The 19,962-nt window shown below is 54.8% G+C and overlaps 1 protein-coding gene across 1 annotated transcript in view; it reads left to right on the top strand.

Moving 5' to 3' along the window:
* Nucleotides 1–19,962, top strand: part of nr2c2 (nuclear receptor subfamily 2, group C, member 2) — a 347,317-nt gene that overhangs the window by 84,504 nt on the left and 242,851 nt on the right. The window contains exons 5-6 of the mRNA XM_041191833.1: nt 1,419–1,598; nt 6,328–6,459. Coding sequence (XP_041047767.1) covers nt 1,419–1,598; nt 6,328–6,459 — 312 coding nt within the window. The remainder of the gene's footprint in view (nt 1–1,418; nt 1,599–6,327; nt 6,460–19,962) is intronic.

The raw sequence follows: 19,962 nt of genomic DNA, 5'->3' as shown, positions 1-19,962 counted from the left end.
AAGGGACAGTGGGGAATGCTGAGCACTGTACTCGGGAGGGAACGACTGGGACATGAAGGGGCAGTGGGGAATGCTGAGCACTGTGCTTATGAGTGAATGATTGGGATATGGTGAAGGGGCAGTGGGGAATGCTGAGCACTGTGCCCGGGAGGGAACGACTGGGACATGAAGGGGCAGTGGGGAATGCTAAGCACTGATTGGGAGGGAATGACTGGGACCTGGTGAAGGGACAGTGGGGAATGCTGAGCACTGATCGGGAGGGAACGACTGGGACCTGGTGAAGGGGCAGTGGGGAATGCTGAGCACTGATCGGGAGGAAACAACTGGGACATGAAGGGACAGTGGGGAATGCTGAGCACTGTGCCTGGGGGGGAACGACTGGGACATGGTGAAGGGACTGTGGGGAATGCTGAGCACTGTGCCTGGGAGGGAACGACTGGGACATGGTGAAGGGACAGTGGGGAATGCTGAGCACTGATCGGGAGGGAATGACTGGGACCTGGTGAAGGGGCAGTGGGGAATGCTGAGCACTGATCGGGAGGGAACGACTGGGACATGAAGGGACAGTGGGGAATGCTGAGCATTGTGCCTGGGAGGGAATGACTGAGACATGGTGGTGAGGGTGGAGCACAGTGCTCAGGAGGGTGGGAGGAGCAATTGGACTGGATGCAAGATCAGTTGATCTCGTCATCTTCTTGATCTGGATATGGATTTGATGGACCAAATAGCCTCCTCAGTGTTATATTGACTCTATGACTTCAGACTCCCTTCAGCTAGAGGGAAACCCATCCTGCTGGCTATAAATTTAAATGCAGTAAATGCTGCAGTTGCACTGTGGGAACCCGAGTTAAATGTGACAAGTGTCTAGCCCCGCCAAGACACTTGCACCTCTCTGCCTTAAAAATCGAAGGACACTGGGTTGTAGTTACATTTCAAGATTTATAGTTTTTAACCCCTCTCCCGCCCCGTTGCAGGGAGTTTATGTTTTAAGGTGCTTCACACAGAACAGGAGACTAAGAGCTGAATTACGCACCATTTCACCAGCAATACATTTCCTCTTTCAGAACAAAATACACAGTGCTATTAATTATTATCTCCGTGATTTCCAGTATTATCTCCAGTGATTTCCTGCCTCAGGAATAACTATCAGTGAGAAGCTTAAAGTTGTGGGTTTAAGACCCACCCCAGAAACCTGAGCCCCATAATCCAGGCTGTGGTTTCAGTGCAGTGCTGAAGAATATACTTCTTTAACCTGTGATGTCAGGTATCCAGAAGCAAGGACCACCTGAACGTCCTCGCAGTGGGATTCCAACAAATGTGAAAGCCAGAAGGCATGGCTTGAGACTGATTCAGTACTATTTGATTATGCTCAGTCACCAAATCTGACAATGTAACCCTGTACACCTTTACTTTTAAAGGACGTCACTATGGTGCTGTCAGCTGCGAGGGTTGTAAAGGATTCTTCAAACGTAGTGTGAGGAAAAATCTGACGTACAGCTGCCGTAGCAGTCAAGACTGTGTCATCAACAAGCACCATCGTAACCGCTGTCAGTTCTGCAGGCTTCAAAAATGTTTAGAGATGGGCATGAAAATAGAATGTAAGTATTACACTGTACCCAGAGTGTCAGGGGAGTTTCACATTGTACCCGGAGTGCCAGGGGAGTGTCGCACTGTACCCGGAGTGCCGGGGGAGTGTCGCACTGCACCCGGAGTGCCGGGGGAGTGTCGCACTGCACCCGGAGTGCCGGGGGAGTGTCGCACTGTACCCGGAGTGCCGGGGGAGTGTCGCACTGTACCCGGAGTGCCGGGGGAGTGTCGCACTGTACCCGGAGTGCCGGGGGAGTGTCGCACTGTACCCGGAGTGCCGGGGGAGTGTCGCACTGTACCCGGAGTGCCGGGGGAGTGTCGCACTGTACCCGGAGTGCCGGGGGAGTGTCGCACTGTACCCGGAGTGCCGGGGGAGTGTCGCACTGTACCCGGAGTGCCGGGGGAGTGTCGCACTGTACCCGGAGTGCCGGGGGAGTGTCGCACTGTACCCGGAGTGCCGGGGGAGTGTCGCACTGTACCCGGAGTGCCGGGGGAGTGTCGCACTGTACCCGGAGTGCCGGGGGAGTGTCGCACTGTACCCCGAGGGCCGGGGGAGTGTCGCACTGTACCCCGAGGGCCGGGGGAGTGGCGCACTGTACCCCGAGTGCCGGGGGAGTGGCGCACTGTACCCCGAGTGCCGGGGGAGGGTCGCACTGTACCCCGAGTGCCGGGGGAGAGTCGCACTGTACCCCGAGTGCCGGGGGAGGGTCGCACTGTACCCCGAGTGCCGGGGGAGGATCGCACTTTGCCCCGAGTGCCGGGGGAGTTGTCACACTGTACCCCGAGTGCCGGGGGAGTGTCGCACTGTACCCCAAGTGCCAGGGGAGTTGTCACACTGTACCCGGAGCGTCGGGGCGTGTCGCACTGTACCCGGAGCGTCAGGGGCGTGTCACATTGTACCTGCAGTGTCAGGGGAGTGTTACAACAACACAAAAACAGATACAAGGTATTTATTTAATACCCCAGCCATACCCACTACTTCCATGTGTAAATCCCCTTTTTGGTCCCTAATTGGCCCCATTCCTCCTCTTACCACCCTTTAACTCTCTATATGCTTACAGAAGACTTTTGGATTCCCTTCTATGTTAGCCAGTCTTTTATCAAACTCTGTATTAGCTTCTCTTATTTGCTTTTTCACTTTCCCTCTGAACCTTCAATATTCAGCCTGCTTCACAGCCTGTATTATCCTGACACATTTTGTTGTCTTCAACTGGAAAAACTCAGCAGGTCTGGCAGCATTGGCGGAGAAGAAAAGAGTTGACGTTTCGAGTCCTCATGACCCTTCGACAGAACATGAGTTCGAGTCCAAGAAAGAGTTGAAATATAAGCTGGTTTAAGGTGTGTGGGGGGGGCGGAGAGAGAGAGAGAGAGAGAAGTGGAGGGGGGGTGTGGTTGTAGGGACAAACAAGCAGTGATAGAAGCAGATCATCAAAAGATGTCAACAACAATAGAACAAAAGAACACAGGTGTTAAAGTTGGTGATATTATCTAAACGAATGTGCTAATTAAGAATGGATGGTAGGGCACTCAAGTTATAGCTCTAGTGGGGGTGGGGAGAGCATAAAAGATTTTAAGATATTTAAAAATAATGGAAATAGGTGGGAAAAGAAAAATCTATATAATTTATTGGAAAAAAAAGGAAAGGGGAAACAGAAAGAGGGTGGGGATGGGGGAGGGAGCTCACGACCTAAAGTTGTTGAATTCAATATTCAGTCCGGAAGGCTGTAAAGTGCCTAGTCGGAAGATGAGGTGTTGTTCCTCCAGTTTGCGTTGGGCTTCACTGGACCAATGCAGCAAGCCAAGGACAGACATGTGGGCAAGAGAGCAGGGTGGAGTGTTGAAATGGCAAGCGACAGGGAGGTTTGGGTCATTCTTGCGGACAGACCGCAGGTGTTCTGCAAAGCGGTCGCCCAGTTTACGTTTGGTCTCTCCAATGTAGAGGAGACCACATTGGGAGCAACGAATGCAGTAGACTAAGTTGGGGGAAATGCAAGTGAAATGCTGCTTCACTTGAAAGGAGTGTTTGGGCCCTTGGACGGTGAGGAGAGAGGAAGTGAAGGGGCAGGTGTTACATCTTTTGTGTGGGCATGGGGTGGTGCCATAGGAGGGGGTTGAGGAGTAGGGGGTGATGGAGGAGTGGACCAGGGTGTCCCGGAGGGAGCGATCCCTACGGAATGCCGATGGGGGGGTGAAGGGAAGATGTGTTTGGTAGTGGCATTATGCTGGAGTTGGTGGAAATGGCAGAGGATGATCCTTTGAATGCGAAGGCTGGTGGGGTGATAAGTGAGGACAAGGGGGACCCTATCATGTTTCTGGGAGGGAGGAGAAGACGTGAGGGCGGATGCGCGGGAGATGGGCCGGACACAGTTGAGGGCCCTGTCAACGACTGTGGGTGGAAAACCTCGGTTAAGGAAGAAGGAGGACATGTCAGAGGAACTGTTTTTGAAGGTGGCATCATTGGAACAAATGCGACGGAGGCGAAGGAACTGAGAGAATGGGATGGAGTCCTTACAGGAAGCGGGGCGTGAGGAGCTGTAGTCGAGGTAGCTGTGGGAGTTGGTGGGTTTGTAATGGATATTGGTGGACAGTCTATCACCAGAGATTGAGACAGAGAGGTCAAGGAAGGGAAGGGAGGTGTCAGAGATGGACCACGTGAAAATGATGGAGGGGTGGAGATTGGAAGCAAAATTAATAAATTTTTCCAAGTCCCGACGAGAGCATGAAGCGGCACCGAAGTAATCATCGATGTACCGGAGAAAGAGTTGTGGAAGGGGGCCGGAGTAGGACTGGAACAAGGAATGTTCCACATACCCCATAAAAAGACAGGCATAGCTGGGGCCCATGCAGGTACCCATAGCCACACCTTTTATTTGGAGGAAGTGAGAGGAGTTGAAGGAGAAATTGTTCAGCGTGAGAACAAGTTCAGCCAGACGGAGGAGAGTAGTGGTGGATGGGGATTGTTCGGGCCTCTGTTCGAGGAAGAAGCCAAGGGCCCTCAGTCCATCCTGGTGGGGGATGGAGGTGTAGAGGGATTGGATGTCCATGGTGAAGAGGAAGCGGTTGGGGCCAGGGAATTGGAAATTGTTGATGTGACGTAAGGTGTCAGGGGAATCACGGATGTAGGTGGGAAGGGACTGGACAAGGGGAGAGAGAATGGAGTCAAGATAACGAGAAATGAGTTCTGTGGGGCAGGAGCAAGCTGAGACGATCGGTCTACCGGGGCAGTTCTGTTTGTGGATTTTGGGTAGGAGATAGAAGCGGGCCGTATGAGGTTGGGCGACTATCAGGTTGGAAGCTGTGGGAGGAAGATCCCCAGAGGAGATGAGGTCAGTGACAGTCCTGGAAACAATGGCTTGATGTTCAGTGGTGGGGTCATGGTCCAGGGAGAGGTAAGAGGAAGTGTCTGTGAGTTGACGCTCAGCCTCCGTGAGGTAGAGGTCAGTGCGCCAGACAACAACAGCACCACCCTTGTCAGTGGGTTTGATGACAATGTCAGGGTTGGACCTGAGAGAATGGAGTGCAGTAAGTTCAGAGAGAGACAGGTTAGAATGGGTGAGAGGAGCAGAGAAATTGAGACGACTAATGTCGCGCCGACAGTTCTCAATGAAAAGCTCAAGAGAAGGTAAGAATCCAGAGGGAGGGGTCCAGGTGGAGGGAGAATATTGGAGGTGGGTAAAAGGATCCGTTGAACTGGGAGAGGACTCCTGCCCAAAGAAGTGAGCCCGGAGACGAAGACGGCGGAAGAAGAGTTCAGCATCATGCCGAGCCCGAAATTCATTGAGGTGAGGGCGTAAGTGTATGAAACTAAGTCCTTTGCTGAGCACTGAACGTTCAGCATCGGAGAGGGGAAGGTCAGGGGGTATAGTGAATACACGGCTGGGGTTGGGTTTGGAAGATGGGGTGGGGAGGGAGGGACGGGCAGGGGTGGAGGGTCCTAGATGGGTGTTGGTGTCGATGAGTTGTTGGAGCTTGCGTTCCTTAGCACTTGAGAGAAAGAGAAAAAGTTTCTTGTTGAGGCGTCGGATGAGCCGAAGAATAAAATGAAACTGGGGGCACGTGCCAGCTTTGAAAAAGGGTACGGCGGTGCTGCTGGAGGGAGAGGTTGTTTTCATTTTAATTTCTATTTCTTTCATCATCCAGGGAGCTGTGGATTTGTTTGCCCTACCTTTCCCCTTCATGGAAATATGTCTTGACTGTGACCGAACATTGTTCTGTTATTGTTTCTCCTTCCAAACTTTGATTCCAATCTATTCAGCCAAGATCTGTTCTTACCCCATTGAGTTTGGCTTTCTCACCATTAATTATTCTTACTCTGAATTGTTCCCTATCCTTTTCCAGACCCAACCTAAACCTTTTGATAGAATGATCATTGTCCCCTAAACATTCCCCTATTGACACTTGATCCCCTTGGCACCTCATTCCCTAGAACCAGGTCTAGCAGTTCCTCTTTTCTCTGTTGGACACACTAATTAAAACTTTCTATCCATGTCTCTGTCTGCAGAACATGCTGGATAAAGCTCCTTGTACATGTTAGTGGGGTGCTTGAAGCACGAGAACAGGGCAAATATCTGGAGTGTCAGGATCACTGCATGTCTTTCGTAAAGAAGCACAGAATGCTTCCCAAGAACCATGACCAGCTGTGTACGAAGCCTTGTCAAGTTAAAAGAGCCTGGGGATGTACTGAGAACACACAAGTCTCACTGTGCTCGTAACGTGTTTTAATTTTTCTTCTAAAATTAGCTGTTCAGTGCGAGAGAAAACCGATTGAAACACAGCGAGAAAAACCAGCAAACTGCGCAGCTTCCACGGAAAAAATCTACATCAGGAAAGACCTGAGGAGCCCACTCACAGCCATGCCAACATTCATCGCAGGCAAAGAGAGTGTCAGGTACAATTCACAGCAGCTGCTGCCTCAAGATTTAAATCAGAATCTTTTATGAATGCCATAGATTCTCTACACATGCCAAGGGGCAGTGAGACTTGCTGGACCACTAACAATTGGCTCACAGCAGTGTCAGGTGATTCCCCCTTGAATCCGTTTGATAAATTCAGTGTCAGCTGTGCTTTACTGACTGAAATGTCTCACCTTCCATTCCTTTGAATTCAGAGCTCCTGTTTCTGATTGCTATGTAGTCACTCCTGCTACATAGACATGGGAATTGAACATGGAAGACTTGAGAATGACGCAGCTCATGGTAAAGATACCCTGGGAAATATGATTGAGGATAACAGCACAATTCCAGTTATGGTCAACTGTATTTAGAAAAGCATGCCTAGCAAACTCATCCTCATCATTTAAAGGCTGATTAATATTAGTGACTGGATCTTGGGGGGAATCTCAACACCTGTTGCCTGTAGTGTAAATCCCAAGTTAAGCTGCACTTATTCACACTTACCAGCAGGTAGTTGCTGTTAGCTACAGTTAATCACATTTAGCCACAGAGCTCTGCAGTTAATCGGTTACCCTCATTTAGCCACGGTTACTCTGAGTTGCCCTCGTTTACCTACAGTTAGTCATAATTACTGTCAGTTACCCTCAGTTGGCAGCAGTTAGTGTAGTTAGCTGCAGTTTCCATTATAAACTCCTCACTGACCAGACTTTGTGCTGAGAGGGTGCATTAGAAAATACGCCTGCAGTGTTGATCATGATACCGGCTTCACACATATAATAATGCTATACCATTGTTAGCAGCAAACGAGGGGAGAGTATAATCCTAATGGGAGTAAAGTGGCTGTGAGGCGATGGGAAGTAGAGAGACTGTGACAGTGACTCAGTGACTGGGGTAGGGATAAGTGACGGTGAAAGGGGGAGAGAGTAAGATGAGAGACTGAGAAAGAGCATGCGAGGGGATAAAAGAAATGAAGAGGGATAGGGAGTGAAGGGGAAAGTGTGGGTGAGAGAATCGGGGAAGGCCATTGGGCGGGAAACTAAGTGGAGAAAGAGTGAGAGAGCAACAAGAGAGAGAATGAGGGTGAAGGTGAGAGACAGGAAAAGTGAGATTGAGGGTGAGATGGAGAGAGAGTGAAGGTGAGAGCAACGGGGAAAGAGAGAGTTAGAGAGAGGGTGGGAGAGAGAAAGTGGGGTGACAGAGAGAGCCAAGGGTGACAGAAGATAAGGGGATGAGAAAGAAGAGGAGAGACAGAGGAGGAAAGGTACGAGAGAGACTTAAGGGGTAGCTTGAGTGAGTGAAGAACGAGATCTGGTGAGAAAGAACGTGAGTGAGGCGGGATAAGGGAGAGCGTGAACGAGAAGGGGTGAGAGAACAAGAGGTATGACAGAGAGAGAGCGTGAGGTGGGTGAGAGAGCAGGAATGGGCTTGGTGACAGTGTTAGGGTGAGCCTGGAGTGACAGAGAGCGAGGAGTGTGCGAGAATGAGTGAGAGCAAGGAGGTTGTGGTAGTGTTGCAAATATGAATTTTGTAAGATTATGTTTTGGGACTGTCTCTTTAATTTACAATGGAGGAATGAAGAGGGTCATGTGACCTGCTCTGAATTCTGCCCAACAACAAACCTGGATGGCTTGGTTCATATGGGGACAAGAGGGACCCAACACTGGAGACTTGCTCAGAAGATGTTCACACCTGCGGACAATGGCAAGAGCATCTATGCTGAATGTGGTTAGACTGTCGGTCTCCAAGTCTTAAAGGGAGGTATTAGGAATGTTAGGTTTTATAAATGGTTATACTATAAACTGTATATTTAATTCCAAGATAGAATGGAGTTCGGGATCTACAGGATAGCTAATTAGCATTTCTATCTGGGTGCGAGGCCCATGTGATTCACGTTGTCATGGAGATGGGCCATGAGAGGGAATGAGTCCATAGCAAGCCATTGTAGCCTCGATAACAGGATTTCCTAAGCTATCCCTGAAACTCTTAGACCCAAGGAAGTCTGCAAGAGGGAGTGCAGGATGTAGAGGCAGCTACTCCAGCACCTGGAGCAGAGAAAATGCTGGCTCGATTGCTCACGCTCAGATTGGAAAGACCAAGCTCATGAGGATTTAAGTGAGGCTGGAAGACTTGCCTATAGTTGGATAGAGGGAGGAATCTCCAGGGTAACCCTCACTGTGAAAGTCAGTTCGGGATTAGGAGTTGTCTGGTTGGGAAAGGAAAAAGGAAGCAGGCCATCAGGAGTGGAGAACAGCTTTGAACTGATTCCAGGAGATGAAAGTATCCACTTTAAGGGACAGTGTAAAGTGAGGGGAAGATGGAGAGTGTGAGGGCAAGAGAGAGAGAGTGAGGGGAAGAGAGAAACAAACAGGCTAGAGAGAGTGAAGGGAAGAGAGAGATAGAGTAAGGGGAAAAGAGAGTGTGAGGTTAGGAGAGAGAGTGAGTGAGGGGAAGAGGGGGAAAGAAAGTGAGAGAAAGACGGCGAGAGTGAGAGGAAGAGAGACAGTCAGGTGGATGATGGAGAGAGAGAGGGAGAGGGGAAGTTGGAGAGAGACAGAGTGTGAGGGAAATAGTGACGGGGAAGAGCGAGAGAATGAGGGGAAGAGGGAGAGTGTGAAAGCGATGGGAAGAGGGAGTGAGTGAGTGAGGGGAGGAGTGAGAGAATGAAAGAGTGAGGGGAAGAGGGAGAGAGTGAGTGAGGGGAAGAGGGAGAGAGAATGAGGGGAAGAGGGAGAGAGAGTGAGGGGAAGAGGGAGACAGAGTGAGGGGAAGAGGGAGAGAGTGAGTGAGGGGAAGAGGGAGAGAGTGAGTGAGGGGAAGAGGGAGAGAGTGAGTGAGGGGAAGAGGGAGAGAGTGAGTGAGGGGAAGAGGGAGAGAGTGAGTGAGGGGAAGAGGGAGAGAGTGAGTGAGGGGAAGAGGGAGTGAGTGAGTGAGGGGAAGAGGGAGTGAGTGAGTGAGGGGAAGAGGGAGAGAGACAGTGAGGGGAAGAGGGAGAGAGAGAGTGAGGGAAAGGGAGAGTGCAAGTGAGGGGAAGAGGGAGAGAGTGAAAGAGTAAGGGGAAGAGGGTGAGAGTGAAAGAGTGAGGGGAAGAGGGTGAGAGTGAGAGGGAAAGAGGGAGAGAGTGAAGGGAAGAGGGAGAGAGTGAAAGAGTGAGGGGAATAGGGTGAGAGTGCAAGAGTGAGGGGAAGAGGGTGAGAGTGAAAGAGTAAAGGGAAGAGGGAGAGAGTGAAAGAGTGAGGGGAAGAGGGAGAGAGTGAAAGAGTGAGGGGGAGAGGGAGAGAGTGAAAGAGTGAGGGGGAGAGGGAGAGAGTGAAAGAGTGAGGGGGAGAGGGAGAGAGTGAAAGAGTGAGGGGGAGAGGGAGAGAGTGAAAGAGCGTGGGGAAGAGGGAGGGAGTGAAAGAGTGAAGGGAAGAGAGTGAGAAGGGAAGAGGGTGAGAGTGAGGGGGAAGATAGAGAGTGAGAGCGTGAGAGGGGAAGAGGATGAGAGTGAGGGGGAAGATAGAGAGTGCCAGAGTGTGAGGGGAATAGGGAGAGTGCGAGTGAGGGGAAGAGGGAGAGTGCGAGTGAGGGGAAGAGGGAGAGTGCGAGTGAGGGGAAGAGGGAGAGTGCGAGTGAGGGGAAGAGGGAGAGAGTGAAAGAGTAAGGGGAAGAGGGTGAGAGTGAGGGGAAGAGTGCAAGAGTGAGGGGAAGAGGGTGAGAGTGCAAGAGTGAGGGGAAGAGGGTGAGAGTGACAGAATGAAGGGAAGAGGGAGAGAGTGAAAGAGTGAGGGTAAGAGGGAGAGGGTGAAAGAGTGAGGGGAAGAGGGAGAATGTGAAAGAGTGAGGGGGCGAGGGAGAGAGGGGAAGAGGATGAGAGTGAGGGGGAAGATAAGAGAGTGAAGCGTGAGAGGGGAAGAGGATGAGAGTGAGGGGTATGATAGAGAGTGAGAGTGTGAGGGTAAGAGGGAGAGTGCGAGTGAGGGGAAGAGGGAGAGTGTGAGTGAGGGTAAGAGGGAGAGTGCGAGTGAGGGTAAGAGGGAGAGTGCGAGTGAGGGGAAGAGGGAGAGTGCGAGTGAGCGGAAGAGGGAGAGTGCGAGTGAGCGGAAGAGGGAGAGTGCGAGTGAGCAGAAGAGGGAGAGTGCGAGTGAGGGGAAGAGGGAGAGTGCGAGTGAGGGGAAGAGGGAGAGTGCGAGTGAGGGGAAGAGGGAGAGTGCGAGTGAGGGGAAGAGGGAGAGTGCGAGTGAGGGGAAGAGGGAGAGTGCGAGTGAGGGGAAGAGGGAGAGTGCGAGTGAGGGGAAGAGGGAGAGTGCGAGTGAGGGGAAGAGGGAGAGTGCGAGTGAGGGGAAGAGGGAGAGTGCGAGTGAGGGGAAGAGGGAGAGTGCGAGTGAGGGGAAGAGGGAGAGTGCGAATGAGCGGAAGAGGGAGACTAAGGGGAAGAGGGAGAGGGAAAGTGAAGGGAAGAGCGAGAGTGAGAGGGAGAGTGAGGGGAAGAAGGAGAGAGGAATGTGAGGGGAAAAAAGAGAGAGGAATGTGAGGGGAAGAGGGCGAGTGAGGGGAAGAGGGTGAGTGAGGGGATGAGAGAGAGTGAGGGGATGAGAGAGAGTGAGGGGATGAGGGAGAGTGAGGGGAAGAGGGAGAGTGAGGGGAAGAGGGAGAGTGAGTGGAAGAGGGAGAGTGGGAGTGAAGGGCAGAGGGAGAGAGTGGAAGTGAGGGGAAGAGGGAGAGAGAGAGAATGGGGCAAGAGGGGGAGAGAGAGAGACTGAGGAGAAGAGGGAGAAAGAAAGTGAGGGGAAAAGGGAGAGAGGGAGTGAGGAGAAGAGAGAGAGAGCGAGGGATAGAGAGCGAGAGTGAAGAGAAGGGTGAGAGAATGAGGGAAGAGAGGGGAAGTGAGGGGCATAGGGTGAGAGAGAGTGGGGCAAGAGGGAGAGAGAGAGTGAGCGGGGAAGAGGGGGAGAGACTGGGAGTGAGGGGAACAGGGGGAGAGAGAGAGTGAGGGGCAGAGAGAGAGTGAGGGGCAGCGGGACAGAGGGAGAATGAGGGGCAGTGGGAGAGAGTGAGAGTGAGGGGCAGTGGGAGAGAGGGAGAGTGAGGGGCAGCGGGAGAGAGCGAGAGTGAGGGCAGCGGGGGAGAGGGAGAGTGAGGGGCAGCGGGAGAGTGAGGGGCAGCGGGAGAGAGGGAGAGTGAGGGGCAGCGGGAGAGAGGGAGAGTCAGGGGCAGAGGGAGAGATGGAGAGTGAGGGGGAGAGGGAGAGCTAGAGGAAGTGGGAGAGTGAGGGAGCGAGGGGAAGCGGGAGAGCGAGAGAGTGAGGGGAAGCGGGAGACCGAGAGAGTGAGGGGAAGCGCGTGACCGAGAGAGTGAGGGGAAGCAGGAGAGCGAGAGAGTGAGGGGAAGGGGGAGAGCGAGAGAGTGAGGGGAAGAGGGAGAGCGAGAGAGTGAGGGGAAGAGGGAGAGTGAGAGAGTGAGGGGAAGAGGGAGAGTGAGAGAGTGAGGGGAAGAGGGAGAGCGAGAGCGTGAGGGGAAGAGGGAGAGCGAGAGAGTGAGGGGAAGAGGGAGAGTGAGGGGAAGAGGGAGAGCGAGAGCGTGAGGGGAAGAGGGAGAGCGAGAGAGTGAGGGGAAGAGGGTGAGTGTGAGGGGAAGATGAAGACAGAGGGAGTTGAGAGATTGAGGGGCAGAGGGAGAGAGGGAGTGTGAGGGGCAGAGGGAGAGAGGGAGAGTGAGGGAGAGAGGGAGAGTGAGGGAGAGAGGGAGAGTGAGGGGCAGAGGGAGAGTGAGGGGCAGAGGGAGAGTGAGGGGCAGAGGGAGAGTGAGGGGCAGAGGGAGTGAGGGGCAGAGGTAGATAGGGAGAATGAGGTGCAGAGGGAGAGAGGGAGAGTGAGGGGCAGAGGGACAGAGGGAGTGAGGGGAAGAGAGAGGGAGTGAGAGTGAGGGGTAGAGGGAGAGTGAGGGGAAGAGGGTACGATAGAGAGGGGAAGAGTAAGAGCGATAGAGTGAGGGGAAGAGGGAGAGAGAGATTGAGGGGAAGCGGGAGAGAAAGAGCGAGGAGAAGAGGGAGAGAGGGTGTGAGGGGAATAGGAGAGAGAGGGTGAGGGGAAGAGGAAAAGAAAGAGAGAGGAAGAGGGAAAGAGTGGTGAAGAGGAAAAGCGAGAGAGTGAGGGGAGGAGGAAGAGCGAGTGGGTGAGGGGAAGAGGTGGAGAGAGTGAGTGGAAGAAGCGGAGAGTGAGCGAGGGGAAAAGGGAGAGAGTGAGAGGGGAAGAGGGAGAGTAAGTGAGGGGAAGAGGGAGAGAGTGAGGGGAAGAGGGAGAGTGAGTGAGGGGAAGAGGGAGAGAGAGCGAGGGGAAGAGGGAGAGAGACTGTGAGGGGAAGAGGGAGAGAGGAGTGTGAGAGGAAGAGGGAGAGAAGAGTGTGAGGGGAAGGAGAGAGGAGTGTGAGGGGAAGGAGAGAGGAGTGTGAGGGGAAGAGGGCGAGTGAGTGGAAGAGGACGAGTGAGGGAAAGAAGGTGTGAGGGGATGAGGGAGAGAGAGAGTGGGGCAAGAGGGAGAGAGAGAGAGTGAGCGGGGAAGATTGGGAGAGACTGGAAGTGAGGGGAACAGGGGGAGAGAGAGAGTGAGGGGCAGAGAGAGAGTGAGGGGCAGCGGGACAGAGGGATAGTGAGGGGCAGCCGGAGAGAGGGGGAGTGAGGGGCAGCAGGAGAGAGGAAGAGTGAGGGGCAGCTGGAGAGAGGAAGAGTGAGGGGCAGCTGGAGAGAGGGAGAGTGAGGGGCAGCGGGAGAGAGGGAGAGTGAGGGGCAGCGGGGGAGAGGGAGAGTGAGGGGCAGAGGGAGAGTCAGGGGCAGCAGGAGAGAGGGTGAGTGAGGGCCAGCGGGAGAGAGGGAGAGTGAGGAGCAGAGGGAGAGTGAAGGGCAGAGCGAGAGATGGAGAGTGAGGGTGAGAGCGAGAGCTAGAGAGCGAGAGGAAGTGGGAGAGTGAGGGAGCGAGGGGAAGCAGGAGAGCGAGAGAGTGGGGGGAAGCGGGTGAGCGAGAGAGTGAGGGGAAGCGAGAGAGTGAGGGGAAGAGGGAGAGCGAGAGAGTGAGGGGAAGAGGGAGAGCGAGAGAGTGAGGGGTAGTGGGAGAGCGAGAGAGTGAGGGGAAGAGGGAGAGCGAGAGAGTGAGGGGAAGAGGGAGAGCGAGAGAGTGAGGGGAAGAGGGAGAGCGAGAGAGTGAGGGGTAGAGGGTGAGTGTGAGGGGAAGATGAAGACTGAGGTGAAGGGAGAGAGATTGAGGGGCAGAGGGAGAGAGGGAGTGTGAGGGGAAGCGGGAGAGAGGGAGAGTGAGGGAGAGAGGGAGAGTGAGGGGCAGAGGGCGAGGGAGAGTGTGGGGCAGAGGGACAGAGGGAGAGTGAGGGGCAGAGGTAGATAGGGAGAATGAGGTGCAGAGGGAGAGAGGGAGAGTGAGGGGCAGAGGGACAGAGGGAGAGTGAGAGGAAGAGGGAGAGAGAGAGTGATGGGAAGAGAGAGAGAGAGAGTGAGTGGTAGAGAGAGAGTAAGGGGAAGAGAGAGAGAGTGAGGGGAAGAGAGAGAGAGTGAGGGGAAGAGGGAAAAAGAAAGTGAGGGGAAAAGTGTGAGAGGGAGTGAGGAGAAGAGAGTGAGAGCACGGGGTAGAGAGCGAGAGTGAATGGAAGGGCGAGAGAATGAGGGGAAGAGAGGGGAAGTGAGGGTAAGAGCGAGAGAGTGTGGGGCAAGAGGGGGAGAGACAGAGCGGGGAAGCGGGGAGAGACAGAGTGAGGGGAAGAGGGAGAGAGAGAGAGAGAGTGAGGGGGAGAGAGAGAGTGAGGGGAAGAGGGTACGATAGAGAGCGGAAGAGTAAGATCGATAGAGTGAGGGGAAGAGGGAGTGGAAGAGAGAGAGAGATTGAGGGGAAGAGGGAGAGAAAGAGTGAGGAGAAGAGGGAGAGAGGGTGTGAGGGGAATAGGGAGAGAGAGAGAGGGGAGAGGAGGGAAAGAAAAGAGGGGAAGAGGGAAAGAAAGAGTGAGGAAGAGGAAAAGCGAGAGAGTAAGGGGAAGAGGAAGAGCGAGTGGGCGAGGGGAAGTGGGGAGAGAGTGAGCGGAAGAAATGGAGAGTGAGCAAGGGGAATAGGGAGAGCGTGAGTGAGGGGAAGAGGGAGAGTGAGTGAGGGGAAGAGGGAGAGTGAGTGAGGGGAAGAGGGAGAGCGAGAGAGTGGGGGAAGAGGGAGAGCGAGAGAGTGAGGGGAAGAGGGAGAGCGAGAGAGTGAGGGGAAGAGGGAGAGCGAGAGAGTGAGAGGAAGAGGGAGAGCGAGAGAGTGAGGGGAAGAGGGAGAGCGAGAGTGTGAGGGGAAGAGGAAGAGCGAGAATGTGAGGGAAAGAGGGAGAGCGAGAGAGTGAGGGGAAGAGGGAGAGCGAGAGAGTGAGGGGAAGAAGGAGAGCGAGAGAGTGAGGGGAAGAGGGAGAGCGAGAGAGTGAGGGGAAGAGGGAGAGCGAGAGAGTGAGGGGTAGAGGGTGAGTGTGAGGGGAAGATGAAGACTGAGGTGAAGGGAGAGAGATTGAGGGGCAGAGGGAGAGAGGGAGTGTGAGGGCAAGAGGGAGAGAGGGAGAGTGAGGGAGAGAGGGAGAGTGAGGGGCAGAGGGCGAGGGAGAGTGTGGGGCAGAGGGACAGAGGGAGAGTGAGGGGCAGAGGTAGATAGGGAGAATGAGGTGCAGAGGGAGAGAGGGAGAGTGAGGGGCAGAGGGACAGAGGGAGAGTGAGAGGAAGAGGGAGAGAGAGAGTGATGGGAAGAGAGAGAGAGAGAGTGAGTGGTAGAGAGAGAGTAAGGGGAAGAGAGAGAGAGTGAGGGGAAGAGAGAGAGAGTGAGGGGAAGAGGGAAAAAGAAAGTGAGGGGAAAAGTGTGAGAGGGAGTGAGGAGAAGAGAGTGAGAGCACGGGGTAGAGAGCGAGAGTGAATGGAAGGGCGAGAGAATGAGGGGAAGAGGGGGAAGTGAGGGTAAGAGCGAGAGAGTGAGTGTGGGGCAAGAGGGGGAGAGACAGAGAGCGGGGAAGCGGGGAGAGACAGAGTGAGGGGAAGAGGGAGAGAGAGAGAGAGTGAGGGGGAGAGAGAGAGTGAGGGGAAGAGGGTACGATAGAGAGCGGAAGAGTAAGATCGATAGAGTGAGGGGAAGAGGGAGTGGAAGAGAGAGAGAGATTGAGGGGAAGAGGGAGAGAAAGAGTGAGGAGAAGAGGGAGAGAGGGTGTGAGGGGAATAGGGAGAGAGAGAGTGAAGAGAGGAGGGAAAGAAAAGAGGGGAAGAGAGAAAGAAAGAGTGAGGAAGAGGAAAAGCGAGAGAGTAAGGGGAAGAGGAAGAGCGAGTGGGCGAGGGGAAGTGGGGAGAGAGTGAGCGGAAGAAATGGAGAGTGAGCAAGGGGAATAGGGAGAGAGTGAGTGAGGGGAAGAGGGAGAGTGAGTGAGGGGAGAGGGAGAGCGAGAGAGTGGGGGGAGAGGGAGAGCGAGAGAGTGGGGGGAGAGGGAGAGCGAGAGAGTGAGGGGAAGAGGGAGAGCGAGAGAGTGAGAGGAAGAGGGAGAGCGAGAGAGTGAGGGGAAGAAGGAGAGCGAGAGAGTGAGGGGAAGAGGGAGAGCGAGAGAGTGAGGGGAAGAGGGAGAGCGAGAACGTGAGGGAAAGAGGGAGAGCGAGAGAGTGAGGGGAAGAGGGAGAGCGAGAGAGTGAGGGGAAGAGGGAGAGCGAGAGAGTGAGGGGAAGAGGGAAAGCGAGAGAGTGAGGGGAAGAGGGAGAGCGAGAGAGTGAGGGGAAGAGGGAGAGCGAGAGAGTGAGGGGTAGAGGGTGAGTGTGAGGAGAAGATGAAGACTGAGGTGAAGGGAGAGAGATTGAGGGGCAGAGGGAGAGAGGGAGTGTGAGGGCAAGAGGGAGAGAGGGAGAGTGAGGGAGAGAGGGAGAGTGAGGGGCAGAGGGCGAGGGAGAGTGTGGGGCAGAGGGACAGAGGGAGAGTGAGGGGCAGAGGTAGATAGGGAGAGTGAGGGGCAGAGGTAGATAGGGAGAGTGAGGGGCAGAGGTAGATAGGGAGAATGAGGTGCAGAGGGAGAGAGGGAGAGTGAGGGGCAGAGGAACAGAGGGAGAGTGAGAGGAAGAGGGAGAGAGAGAGTGATGGGAAGAGAGAGAGAGAGAGTGAGTGGTAGAGAGAGAGTAAGGGGAAGAGAGAGAGAGTGAGGGGAAGAGAGAGAGAGTGAGGGGAAGAGGGAAAAAGAAAGTGAGGGGAAAAGTGTGAGAGGGAGTGAGGAGAAGAGAGTGAGAGCACGGGGTAGAGAGCGAGAGTGAATGGAAGGGCGAGAGAATGAGGGGAAGAGAGGGGAAGTGAGGGTAAGAGCGAGGGAGTGAGTGTGGGGCAAGGGGGGAGAGACAGAGAGCGGGGAAGCGGGGAGAGACAGAGTGAGGGGAAGAGGGAGAGAAAGAGAGAGTGAGGGGGAGAGAGAGAGTGAGGGGAAGAGGGTACGATAGAGAGCGGAAGAGTAAGATCGATAGAGTGAGGGGAAGAGGGAGTGGAAGAGAGAGAGAGATTGAGGGGAAGAGGGAGAGAAAGAGTGAGGAGAAGAGGGAGAGAGGGTGTGAGGGGAATAGGGAGAGAGAGAGTGAGGAGAGGAGGGAAAGAAAAGAGGGGAAGAGAGAAAGAAAGAGTGAGGAAGAGGAAAAGCGAGAGAGTAAGGGGAAGAGGAAGAGCGAGTGGGCGAGGGGAAGTGGGGAGAGAGTGAGCGGAAGAAATGGAGAGTGAGCAAGGGGAATAGGGAGAGAGTGAGTGAGGGGAAGAGGGAGAGTGAGTGAGGGGAAGAGGGAGAGTGAGTGAGGGGAAGAGGGAGAGCGAGAGAGTGAGGGGAAGAGGGAGAGCGAGAGAGTGGGGGAAGAGGGAGAGCGAGAGAGTGAGGGGAAGAGGGAGAGCGAGAGAGTGAGGGGAAGAGGGAGAGCGAGAGAGTGAGAGGAAGAGGGAGAGCGAGAGAGTGAGGGGAAGAGGGAGAGCGAGAGAGTGAGGGGAAGAGGGAGAGCGAGAGAGTGAGGTGAAGAGGAAGAGCGAGAACGTGAGGGAAAGAGGGAGAGCGAGAGAGTGAGGGGAAGAGGGAGAGCGAGAGAGTGAGGGGAAGAGGGAGAGCGAGAGAGTGAGGGGCAGAGGGAAAGCGAGAGAGTGAGGGGAAGAGGGAGAGCGAGAGAGTGAGGGGAAGAGGGAGAGCGAGAGAGTGAGGCGTAGAGGGTGAGTGTGAGGAGAAGATGAAGACTGAGGTGAAGGGAGAGAGATTGAGGGGCAGAGGGAGAGAGGGAGTGTGAGGGCAAGAGGGAGAGAGGGAGAGTGAGGGAGAGAGGGAGAGTGAGGGGCAGAGGGTGAGGGAGAGTGTGGGGCAGAGGGACAGAGGGAGAGTGAGGGGCAGAGGTAGATAGGGAGAATGAGGTGCAGAGGGAGAGAGGGAGAGTGAGGGGCAGAGGAACAGAGGGAGAGTGAGAGGAAGAGGGAGAGAGAGAGTGATGGGAAGAGAGAGAGAGAGAGTGAGTGGTAGAGAGAGAGTAAGGGGAAGAGAGAGAGAGTGAGGGGAAGAGAGAGAGAGTGAGGGGAAGAGGGAAAAAGAAAGTGAGGGGAAAAGTGTGAGAGGGAGTGAGGAGAAGAGAGTGAGAGCACGGGGTAGAGAGCGAGAGTGAATGGAAGGGCGAGAGAATGAGGGGAAGAGGGGGAAGTGAGGGTAAGAGCGAGAGAGTGAGTGTGGGGCAAGAGGGGGAGAGACAGAGAGCGGGGAAGCGGGGAGAGACAGAGTGAGGGGAAGAGGGAGAGAGAGAGAGAGTGAGGGGGAGAGAGAGAGTGAGGGGAAGAGGGTACGATAGAGAGCGGAAGAGTAAGATCGATAGAGTGAGGGGAAGAGGGAGTGGAAGAGAGAGAGAGATTGAGGGGAAGAGGGAGAGAAAGAGTGAGGAGAAGAGGGAGAGAGGGTGTGAGGGGAATAGGGAGAGAGAGAGTGAGGAGAGGAGGGAAAGAAAAGAGGGGAAGAGAGAAAGAAAGAGTGAGGAAGAGGAAAAGCGAGAGAGTAAGGGGAAGAGGAAGAGCGAGTGGGCGAGGGGAAGTGGGGAGAGAGTGAGCGGAAGAAATGGAGAGTGAGCAAGGGGAATAGGGAGAGAGTGAGTGAGGGGAAGAGGGAGAGTGAGTGAGGGGAGAGGGAGAGCGAGAGAGTGGGGGAAGAGGGACAGCGAGACAGTGAGGGGAAGAGGGAGAGTGAGGGGAAGAGGGAGAGCGAGAGAGTGAGAGGAAGAGGGAGAGCGAGAGAGTGAGAGGAAGAGGGAGAGCGAGAGAGTGAGGGGAAGAGGGAGAGAGGTGTGTGAGGGGAAGAGGGCGGGTGAGTGGAAGAGGACGAGTGAGGGAAAGTGTGTGTGAGGGGATGAGGGAGAGAGAGAGTGGAGCAAGAGGGAGAGAGAGAGTGAGCGGGGAAGATGGGGAGAGACTGGAAGTGAGGGGAACAGGGGGAGAGAGAGAGTGAGGGGCAGCGAGAGAGTGAGGGGCAGCGGGACAGAGGGATAGTGAGGGGCAGCTGGAGAGAGGGGGAGTGAGGGGCAGCAGGAGAGAGGAAGAGTGAGGGGCAGCTGGAGAGAGCGAGTGTGAGGGGCAGCGGGAGAGAGGGAGTGTGAGGGGCAGCGGGGGAGAGGGAGAGTGAGGGGCAGAGGGAGAGTGAGAGGCAGCGGGAGAGAGGGTGAGTGAGGGGCAGCGGGAGAGAGAGAGAGTGAGGAGCAGAGGGAGAGTGAGGGGCAGAGCGAGAGATGGAGAGTGAGGGTGAGAGCGAGAGCTAGAGAGCGAGAGGAAGTGGGAGAGTGAGGGAGCGAGGGGAAGCAGGAGAGTGAGAGAGTGGGGGGAAGCGGGTGAGCGAGAGAGTGAGGGGAAGCGAGAGAGTGAGGGGAAGCGGGAGAGTGAGGGGAAGAGGGAGAGCGAGAGAGTGAGGGGTAGTGGGAGAGCGAGAGAGTGAGGGGTAGTGGGAGAGCGAGAGAGTGAGGGGAAGAGGGAGAGCGAGAGAGTGAGGGGAAGAGGGAGAGCGAGAGAGTGAGGGGAAGAGGGAGAGCGAGAGAGTGAGGGGAAGAGGGAGAGCGAGAGAGTGAGGGGAAAGGGAGAGCGAGAGAGTGAGGGGTAGAGGGTGAGTGTGAGGGGAAGATGAAGACTGAGGTGAAGGGAGAGAGATTGAGGGGCAGAGGGAGAGAGGGAGTGTGAGGGGAAGAGGGAGAGAGGGAGAGAGGGAGAGTGAGGGGCAGAGGGCGAGGGAGAGTGTGGGGCAGAGGGACAGAGGGAGAGTGAGAGGAAGAGGGAGAGAGAGAGTGATGGGAAGAGAGAGAGAGAGAGTGAGTGGTAGAGAGAGAGTAATGGGAAGAGAGAGAGAGTGAGGGGAAGCGAGAGAGAGTGAGGGGAAGAGGGAAAAAGAAAGTGAGGGGAAAAGTGTGAGAGGGAGTGAGGAGAAGAGAGTGAGAGCACGGGGTAGAGAGCGAGAGTGAATGGAAGGGCGAGAGAATGAGGGGAAG

This window comes from Carcharodon carcharias, chromosome 7 (assembly GCF_017639515.1).
Source record: "Carcharodon carcharias isolate sCarCar2 chromosome 7, sCarCar2.pri, whole genome shotgun sequence".
NCBI lineage: Eukaryota > Metazoa > Chordata > Chondrichthyes > Lamniformes > Lamnidae > Carcharodon > Carcharodon carcharias.
This window is presented reverse-complemented; position numbering and strand designations above follow the sequence as displayed.